This window comes from Hirundo rustica, chromosome 13 (genome assembly GCF_015227805.2).
Source record: "Hirundo rustica isolate bHirRus1 chromosome 13, bHirRus1.pri.v3, whole genome shotgun sequence".
In the NCBI taxonomy this organism is placed as follows: domain Eukaryota; kingdom Metazoa; phylum Chordata; class Aves; order Passeriformes; family Hirundinidae; genus Hirundo; species Hirundo rustica.
In genome coordinates, this window is record NC_053462.1 from 2,712,006 (window position 1) to 2,721,471 (window position 9,466).

A 9,466-nucleotide genomic window follows, 5' to 3' on the forward strand; every position below is an offset into this window, starting at 1 on the left:
TCCCATCCCTCCCCTGTGCCCCCACCCCTTCCTTCCCCAGGTTCCAATCCCTTCCCTGTGCCCCTATTCCTCCCTCTCCCCCCAAATCCCACTCCTTCCCTGTGACCCCAACCCATCCCATCCCTTTCCTGTGCCCCTTTCCTTTCCTCAGACTCCCGTTCCCTCCCTGTGCCCCCATCCCTTCCCCAGCATCCCCTTCCCATACCCCACACTTTAATCCCAGTTAAATCCACAAACACGGATTCCTTTTCTCTTTTTTTCCTATGTTTTTGGGTTTGTTTTGATTGTTCGTTATTTTTTTTTTTGCTTCTGTTTCTCATCACTGATAAAAACGCCGTTGCTGCCAACGCCAGGAGGGGCGGCCCCCAGCCAGGCCGGACCCACGGCTCCTTGTCCACGCTGCCACAGGGTCGGGGACAGTGGGAAGGGGACAGGGAGGGGATAAGGGACCGCTGAACCCGCCTGGTGCTCGCAGGGTGCCCAACGCCGATGCACAGGTGGAGCCGCCGGTGTTGCCGTGGCTCTGCCCTGCCCGGGGGGCTCCAAACCCGCTCGGCCCCTGCCCAGCCTTGCCCGGGGCCTCACACGGTGCCCGGGGGGGTCCCGGGGTCCCATGGCCGCTCAGTTTGTGTACACCTGAGTCCCGATCACACGCATGATCTCCTTCTGGATTTTGGGGTCCTGAGTATTGATATTGGCATCTCCCACTTGGCCATCCTCGTACCTGGAAGGGGAGAAGGGGGTGAGGGGGGTCCCATGGGGGTCCTGCAGGTGCGGCGGGGCGGGCACAGCCGGACTCACACAAAGAAGAAGCGTGTGCAGACGTGGTCCGAGACGGGGCACACCCAGATGTTGCCATGTTTCTGCAGGTCCTTGGAGGTGATCACTGCTGGGGCAAGGGGCCGTTGGATGCGGGATGGGGGACAGAGGGCACGGCCCACTGCGGGGAGCCTCCATCCCTCCCCCCACCTGGTGACCCCATAGGTGCTGCCTGTCCCCCCCATGATCCCCCCACATCCTCACACCTTCGCAAAGCGCGATGCAGTTCAGGTTGCGGCTCTGGAGGAAGCGGGACTGGATGGAGCGGGTCTGCGGGAAGAGCAGCGGTGTTACCACCTTGTCCCCGGCACCCATGGGTGCCATGTCCCCGTTCCCATCCTGCCCCGCTGCCCCCCCGCCCATCACCTGGGGGATCGTGTTCATCCGGTTGTACCGCTGCACCAGCTCATCCTTCGACGGCATCCGGTGCTGCCCTTTCCCCATTCCTGTGGAAGAAGCCAGGCAGGGGCTGTCAGTCTCCCAGGAAACATCCCGGGGTGACACGGGGACACATGCCACAGACAGGGATCGTCACCCTCGGTGTTCCCACCCTTCAGCTGGGCCCTGAGAACCCCCCAAAAGTGAGCGCAGCAGCTTCTGACGCCTAGAAAAGGTTGGGGGTTTGATTCTTTGGCGTGTGGGAAAGCCCCAGCCTGGCTGGGAAGAGGCTGGTGTGATGGGATGGATACGGGATGCTGCGGCTCCCACGCAGCTTCTCCGGCCAGCACGATGCCAAACCTCCCCGGGCCCATGCAGGGAGTGGGAACGGGAGCACAGGCAGGAGCGGGCAGTGCAGGCAGCCTCTTACCTGAGTATCCAAAGGAAATACTGGAGATGGGGCTCAGATAGATGCCCTTGCCATAGGCTGCTCCATGCAGCTTGCGGGAAAATACCAGGGTGAGCGTGGTGGGATCACCCCGACGGCTCGGGCACGGCGGCAGTGGAGGAACCCTGGCACTTCCCAAAGTCTGCCCCCTCCCTGCCCGCCTCCCGCCCTGGGGTGTGCTGGGGGCAGGGAGCAGAGCGGTACCTGCAGTTTGGTGTAGGAGGCGTTGACCAGCCCGTTGCGGAGGATGGAATGCCAGTTCTCAATGTGAGAGCCACTGGAAAGAGCCAGCCCCACATCAGCCCCTCGTCCGCCAGCCCCACGGCGCCCACCCGGGGGTCCCCCGCTATCCCCCCACCTTGGTAACTCACTGGAAAGCGAAGGTGCTGCCGTAGAGTTTCTTGGCCGTGCGGAACCGGGCTTCCTTGGCCGGGGGGCTGCTGAGCAGGAGGAACTGGTGGGAGGTGTGCATGAACTTCAGCTGCTACCAGGGGAACGGGAAGAGCAACGGCAGTGCCGGCAGGAGAGGACAGACAGACAGACAGACAGACAGAGATCATGCACGGCCGCCCGGCCCCGGGTCCAGCCCAACCTGGCTTTGGTGACTCCGAGTTTGCCAGAAAGGTCTTTGGCATCCCTGTCTTGTCCCCATCCCACAGCCCGTGTCAAACATCCCCCTTCCTATATCCCGTGTCCTGACTCCCGTATCTCCCAGGCTGGAACTCAGAGGGATCCATCCTACATCCCAGACCCTTCCATCGCCCATCCCATATCCTTACGCTTCATCCTGCATCCCCTCTCCTGTACCTCTCCACCCCACCTCCCACATTCCACATCCTCCATCCCATACCCTGCCTGGAGCCTGCCCTGGCCCCTTACCCTGCTGAGAGGCAGCTTGACAATGTGGGATCTGTTGCTGGAGATTATCCTTGGCAAGAAGAGGAGGAAAAGGAGGAGGGTCAGAAAAGGCAGCCTCAATCTGCCCCAAGATCATTTGATGCCCGTGACACCCCAGGAGAAAGGAGAAGAGAGGGTTGTTCCACAGATATCTGGCTGCCCCCCACTCCATCCCATGTCCTGGGGAATGTGGGGCAGTGGGAGGGACGAGGGGCAGCAGGAGAGGGTCGCAGCCCTTCAGCCTTACCACTGCAGGAGGGGATGCGCCAGGGGGTCCAGCTTGTCCATCTGCTTCTTGATCTCCAGGTAGGAGCCCTGGCAGTGGCAAGGGAGGGTGCAGCTGGGTCCCCCAGCACCCACCCAGCCATGGGCAGATGGAGTTCAGCACCAAAATGCCCCTCCCAGCCTGGATCCCACACCGGGGAGGTCACACAGGGCTGTAGGGTCACCCCACGTACCTGGGTCATCTCCCGGATGGACATCACGCTGTCCAGGGCCTTCTGCAGCCGCTCGTAGTTCTTCTTCTGCACATGGGGCAGGAGAGGGGTGGCCATCAGAGGGGCCTTTGGGGCTCTCCCCTGCTGTGGGGGTGCACTGTCCCCCCCAGCGCTTACCTTGGGGTTGAAGGCCAGAGTTTTGGGGTCGTTGGGGTCCACCACGGAAGGGTAAGGCTCGAAGATGATGCTCTTGCGAGGGGACTCGAGGGCAGCGCGGCACATGGCCACCAGCAGGTCCACCACCTTGGGGCAGAGCAGGGACTGAAGGGACAAGCCCCCGCGGGGCTGGGGGGGTCACCACCGCGCCCAGCCCTACCTCGGCACCCGTGGCCACCTCCTCGGCCGCGCCGGACATGACGCCCAGGGTGTAGAAGGAGAAGACGCAGAGCTCCCGGGTGCACACGGCTGGCTGTGGAGGGGACAGCAGAGGGGTCAGCGCCAGGGATGGTGACACGGGGGCACAGCCCGCACCTGGCATGGCCCTGCCACCCCACCTTCAGCATGGAGCCGTTCTGGAAGACGTGCTGCTCGTCACACACCACGCAGTACTCATTCAGCGTCGGGATCCGCTGCTCCGCGTACTTCATGATCTGAGGGGCGGGAGGGAGGGAGGGAGTCAGGCCCCGCCGCAGACATGGAGCTGGGGGGACGCTCCAGGCAGTGGGGAGGATGATAGGGGCAGTGCAGTGCAGGTAAGTGGGATGTGGGGCACTGGGGAAGATGTTTTGGGCAATGGGACAGGGGTGAGTGGGAAGTGGAACGGCGAGAAGGATACTCCGGACATCAGGATAAGCTTGGGAAGGACATGGGGTATCGGGGAGAATGCTCCAGATAGTAGGATGTGGGGAAGTGGGAAGTGGGCCAGTGGGGAAGAACGCTGTGGGCAGCAGGCTGAGGAGGAGCAGGACGCAGGACTCGCACCTGGACGAGGAAGCCGTACTCCAGCGTGGGGATGTTCTTGCAGTGGCCGCCAACCTGTGACGGGGCCGGAGCGGAGCCAGCTGCGTTATCCCCTTTTCCACACGCACCCCCAGCTTTGCGTGGCACGGGCAGCCCCCAACTCCCCCCAGCACAGCAGGACCCCCAACACACCAAAACCCTGGCACTGCGGGCCCCTGACATTCCAACGTGCCCCCGCACAGTGGAACCCCCAACATGCCAACCGCCTCCCAAGACAGCAGGACCCCCAACATCCCAAACCCCCAACGCAGTGGGACCCTTGACATGCCAATACCCACTGGCATAGTGGGACCCCACACACCAAACCCCTCCTGACATACAAACAGCCCCTGGCACAGCAGGACCCCCAACGTGCCAACATCCCCACACATGGCACAGCAGGGATGCAGCACCAAGAGTGGGGTAAAATCCCACTGGACCCCACAGCCAGGCCCCAGCGCCCCAAGAGCACCCAAGACTGGGGACAAGAAACCCTGCAGGGGCTCTCCCCACCCCATGGGGGTCCCAGCACCCCACACAAAATATCTGACCCCAGAGGAGCCCCTGGGAAGGGAGAGAAGAGAAAAGCAAACCCCGAGGCGGGGTGGCACCCACCAGGATGTTGAAGGGGGCAACACCTGCCTGGGTGCTGGCGGGTGGGTAGCCGAAAACTTCCACCTTGGGGTTCTTCACCATGCAGGACACGGAGCGGTTCATCAGGCGGTTCACGCGAGGCTCGGGGATGCCCAGTTTGCCCTTCAGCACTGAATCTTGGATAACAGGGAAGCTGGGAGACCTGCAGGCACAGAATCCCCCTGAGCACCTGTCTGTCACTGTGCCCTGCTCCTCCATCACCCTCCAACATCATTAATCATGCTGCATTCACCCGTCAGTTACTTGTCGGGAGCAACCTCCACCCGCTTGGGATCTGGTAGAAAGCAGCAGCATCCAAGTGGGGAAACTGAGGCACGGTGCCAGGCCTCCCCCAGGATGAGGGGACGGAGGGCTGGTCCCTTGTGGGAACAGCATCGGGACCTTACTTGGGGATGGGTGAGAAGATGCTGAGACCAGCACGGAATTTCTTGATGGTGCCGCTCGTCTTGAACCAACTGTGCCGCTTCTCCTGCTGGGTCTTCAGGAAATCGTTGCTGAGATGTTTCCATTGCTGGGATGTGAACATGCCCAGGATCCTGGCAAACAGGGGGGACAGCACCCATGGGTGTTTGGTGATCCATGACACCCCCAGCCCCTCCTCTTCCCCACACACAGATGGTGGTGGATTGCGTGGTGGATAAAAGCTGGTGGCAAGGGGACATGTGGCACGTGGCCGGTTTTGGGGCAGAACAATGACTCTGTGAGCCACCCCACCCACAGCCCTCAGGTGCCCACCACGTTTCGGCTCTTACTTCTTCAGCTGCAGACCCAGCCCGAAGCCCTCCTTGTTGGACGGCTGGAAAACCTCGATGGATGGTTCTGCGGGGAGAGAGGAGGGTGAGCCGTCGGTGCACCACTGCGCCCGTCCCAAGGGCACAGGGACACCACATCCCGCCTGTCCCGAGGGCACAGGGACACCACATCCCGCCTGTCCCGAGGGCCCAGGGACACCACAACCCACCTGTCCCGAGGGCACAGGGACACCACATTCTGCCTGTCCCGAGGGCACAGGGACACCACATCCCACCTGTCCCGAGGGCACAGGGACACCACATCCCACCTGTCCCAAGGGCACAGGGACACCACATCCCACCTGTCCCGAGGGTACGGGGACACCACATCCCACCTGTCCCAAGGGCACAGGGACACCACATCCCACCTGTCCCGGGGGTACAGGGACACCACACCCCGCCTGTCCCAAGGGCACAGGGACACCACATCCCGCCTGTCCCAAGGGCACAGGGACACCACATCCCACCTGTCCCAAGGGCACGGGGACACTACATCCCGCCTGTCCCGAGAGCACAGGGACACCACATCCCACCTGTCCTGAGGGCACAGGGACACTACATCCCGCCTGTCCCAAGGGCACGGGGACACCACATCCCGCCTGTCCCAAGGGCACAGGGTCACCACATCCCGCCTGTCCCGAGAGCACAGGGACACCACATCCCACCTGTCCCGAGGGCACGGGGACACTACATCCCGCCTGTCCCAAGGGCACGGGGACACCACATCCCGCCTGTCCCGAGAGCACAGGGACACCACATCCCACCTGTCCCGAGGGCACGGGGACACTACATCCCACCTGTCCCGGGGGCATGGGGACACCACATCCCACCTGTCCCAATGGCACAAGGACACCACATCCCACCTGTCCTGGGGGCACGGGGACACCACATCCCACCTGTCCCAATGGCACAGGGACACCACATCCCACCTGTCCCAAGGGTACGGGGACACCACATCCCACCTGTCCCAATGGCACAGGGACACCACATCCCACCTGTCCCAAGGGTACGGGGACACCACATCCCACCTGTCCCAATGGCACAGGGACACCACATCCCACCTGTCCCAATGACACAGGGACACCACATCCCACCTGTCCCAATGGCACAGGGACACCACATCCCACCTGTCCCCACTCACCGGGGCCATCGAGGTACTGGGAGAGGGAGAAGCGCAAGCGGAGGACGATGGGCTCCGTCCGCAGCACCTTCCACGCTGTGGCCACCTCCTCCTGCCAAGGGAGAGACACGCTTTGGCACAGCCACGGGGCCTCCACCCAGGCAGGGGGATTCCCTGGGTGCATGTGCCCGCGCTCCCCGTGCCAGCACTGCCCGGGGTCACCCCAGGGACTCACATCGAGGAAGCTGATGTTCACATGGAGGTCGATGTCCACGTCGTCGATGGTCCCGTACTCCCTGTGAAGACACGCGCCGCTGTGCCAAGGGGGGCTGGCACGGTGCTGGAACAGTGGCCTGGTGTCCACCGTGCCAGGGTGGGCAGGCTCATGGGACAGTGACACTGGCACGTGTGGCTCTCCGTGTATCAAGTGTGTGCACAGGGGGATTGCCCAGAACGTGGATGTGAACCTGGGAACGTGTGAGCACAGCCAGGTGCTCAGGGGAAGCCACGGCCAGGTGTCGTAGGGGTGCCATGGCTGAGTGCCTTGGCAATGGCACAGCTGCATGCCTGGAGATGCCACAGCCAGGTGCCTTGGTAATGCACAGTCAGGAGCCCCGAGGATGGCACAGCTGGTTGTGCAGGGGTGCCACTCCTCGGTGCCAAGATGGCATGGTCAAGTGCCTGGCAATGGCATGTCCAGGTGTGCTGGGGATGGCACCGCTGGATGCCTGAGGATGGCACGGCTGGGTACCCCAGGGATGGTACTGCCAGATGTCTGGTAATGCCAAGGCCAGGTGACCCAGTGATGCCACAGCTGAGTGCCCTGAATACAGCACAGCTGGGTGTCTGAAGATGGCACAGATGAGTGCCTGGAGCTGCCACAGCTGGATGCTCCATGAATGCCACGTCTGGGTGCCCGAGGATAGCAGCTTGCAAGGACTGGCAAGGATAGCCAAGTGCCCAGGGGATACTGTGGCCAGTGTCCTGAGGAGGGTATATCTGAGGGATGGCCCAGCCAGGTGCCCTGGGGATGCCACGGTCAGATGTTCTGGCAATACCACGGCCAGGCATCGCAGAGACGGCACGGCAGGACGCCTGGGCATGGCACAGTCGGGTACCAGGGTAGCACAGCTGGGGAGAGTGCAGCGGGGTTCCCGGCACGGCCCAGCTCAGCTGCGTGCCTGGGCATGGCACCGCCCGGTGAGGGGGCAGCAGCTGCACCCACCTGACGGCCACGGCATTCTCGCTGTAGATCTCCTTCACCGCCTCGATGTCGGCGTCCAGCTGTGGGTGCCGGTACAGGTCGGCGGCGCAGGTCCCCTGCGGCACAGCGCCCACGGCACCGTCACACCCAGAGCCTCCCACCGGCAGCCCCAGGCCCGGGGTCGGGCTCAGGCCGCTCAGGACGGGGGCTCCCGAGCCTCCCGTGGCTCCGGTGGGAGCCGGCACCCACCTGCACGCCATAGAGGAACTCCTCGGACTCATTGTCCCCGTCGGAGTCATCGTCCGTCCAGTACTGGCCCTTGAGGTCCTGGGGACAGAGGGTTGGGAGGCAGCAGGGATGGGGGAGAGGGTTGGGAAGTGCATTGGGGGAGCACATTAACAGGGAGGGAATTAGGGGGGAGCAAACAAGGGTTTTTGGGGAGAGGGTTGAGGGCAGAGGATTGAGGGAACGATTTGGGGAAGCAGTTTGGGGGGAGCGGCAGGATAGGGAGAACAACAGGGGTTGGGGGGAATGTTTGGGGGCAGCAGGATGGGGATGTGGGATGTGGGGAGCAGATTAGAGGGGTGCAGAATGGGGAGAGTGGGATGGGAGTGCGGGATGGGGGAGTGAGGTCGGGGAGTGTGATGGGGAGCAAGATGGAGACAGCAGGATGGGCACCCCGGAATGGGGGAACAGGATGAGAACAACGGGATGGGGGAGCAAGATGGGAACAGAGGGATGGAGGACCAATGTGGGGGAACAGGATGGGACAGCAGGATTGGGAAGCAGGATGGGAACAGCAGGATGGAGGACCAGGACAGGGGCTGCGCACGGAGCTGCCGGGGGATGCCCGGCCGATCGCGACGCGGGGGTCCCTCCTCCTCCTCCTCAGCCCATCCCCGCCCTCAGCCGGGGCTCCCCGGGACACGGGGGGACACCGCGGGCCGCTGCCCCTCCCCCGCCCCGGGCCCCTCAGGCCCGTCCCGCCCCCTTCGCGGGCGCGCTCCCCCCGCGGCCGCGGCCGTGTCCCCGTGTCCCCTCCCGCGTCCCGGCCCCTCACCATGTCAGCGCGGGCCGGCCGGCGCGGGCACGGCCGCCATGCTGCCGGGGGGCCGGGCCTGACGTCAGAGCCGCCGCACGCGTCACCCAGCGGCGCCGCCATGACGTCACCGCCGGGGACCCCCCCCCCCCCCCCGACACCCCCGGAACCCGCGGGGACGCGCCGTGGGGGGACACAGAGCATCCCCGGTGTCCCCGGTGTCCCCGGGGTGGGGGTCTCCCTGTCCCAGCACAGGGTGCCCCGTGGGGTGGCCGTGTTGGGTTTCCCCCGCGATGACCCCGTGGTCCGACACAGGTGCCGTGTCCCCAGCACAGGGTGACCATTTTGGGTCCCCTCCATGTCTGTCACAGTGTTGCCACAGCCCAGCCCAGTGTCCCCAGTACCGGGTCCACAGTGTTCCCAGCACAGCATCCCCAGAGTCCACAGTGTCTCCAGTACAGGGCCCCCAGCGCCGCCAGCACAAGGTGACAATTTTAGGTTCCCTCCATGGACCTCAGGGTCCCCAGTGTACCCGGTACAGGACCCTTCTGTGGTCCCAGTATACAGTGACCATTTTGGGTCCCCAGATGGCTGTCACAGTGTCCTACAGTCCAGCACCGGGTCTGTGTGGCAGGTCCCGGTGTCAATGGCATGTCCCCAGCATCACCACGGTCCCAGTG

The 9,466-nt window shown here is 63.9% G+C and overlaps 1 protein-coding gene across 4 annotated transcripts; it reads right to left on the reverse strand.

Annotated features, from left to right (window-relative positions):
* Positions 1–246: 246 nt before the first annotated feature.
* Positions 247–8,873, reverse strand: PARP6 (poly(ADP-ribose) polymerase family member 6). Of its 4 annotated transcripts, none has more exons than XM_040076843.2 (22): positions 8,808–8,873; positions 7,997–8,074; positions 7,769–7,863; positions 6,779–6,839; positions 6,565–6,655; positions 5,385–5,451; positions 5,019–5,168; positions 4,594–4,774; positions 3,961–4,014; positions 3,534–3,629; positions 3,356–3,448; positions 3,157–3,282; positions 3,001–3,066; positions 2,790–2,857; positions 2,525–2,573; positions 2,017–2,126; positions 1,850–1,922; positions 1,628–1,697; positions 1,186–1,265; positions 1,026–1,089; positions 802–886; positions 247–724 (listed from the first exon to the last, which is right to left on the reverse strand). In XM_040076843.2, exons 1-22 carry the CDS (start codon positions 8,808–8,810, stop codon positions 622–624), a joined length of 1,863 nt encoding a protein of 620 aa, XP_039932777.1. In that variant the 5' UTR covers positions 8,811–8,873; the 3' UTR covers positions 247–621. The 4 variants fall into 4 exon arrangements, with proteins under 4 accessions (XP_039932777.1, XP_039932776.1, XP_039932775.1 ...); XM_040076842.2 differs by having other exon boundaries at positions 4,621–4,774; positions 8,808–8,865; XM_040076841.2 differs by having other exon boundaries at positions 2,017–2,129; positions 4,621–4,774; positions 8,808–8,865.
* Positions 8,874–9,466: the final 593 nt, after the last annotated feature.

What these genes read in the sequence shown, in the direction of transcription:
- PARP6 (XM_040076840.2), bottom strand. Translation starts at nt 8,143, where the DNA reads ATGTGCTCCCCCAATGCACTTCCCAACCCTCTCCCCCATCCCTGCTGC. An exon ending in GAGAATGCCGTGGCCGTCAG is followed by an intron (nt 6,840 to 7,768) that starts GTGGGTGCAGCT and finishes GTGTCTTCACAG; the next exon opens with GGAGTACGGGACCATCGACG. An exon ending in CCTCCTACACCAAACTGCAG is followed by an intron (nt 1,698 to 1,849) that starts GTACCGCTCTGC and finishes TTTTCCCGCAAG; the next exon opens with CTGCATGGAGCAGCCTATGG.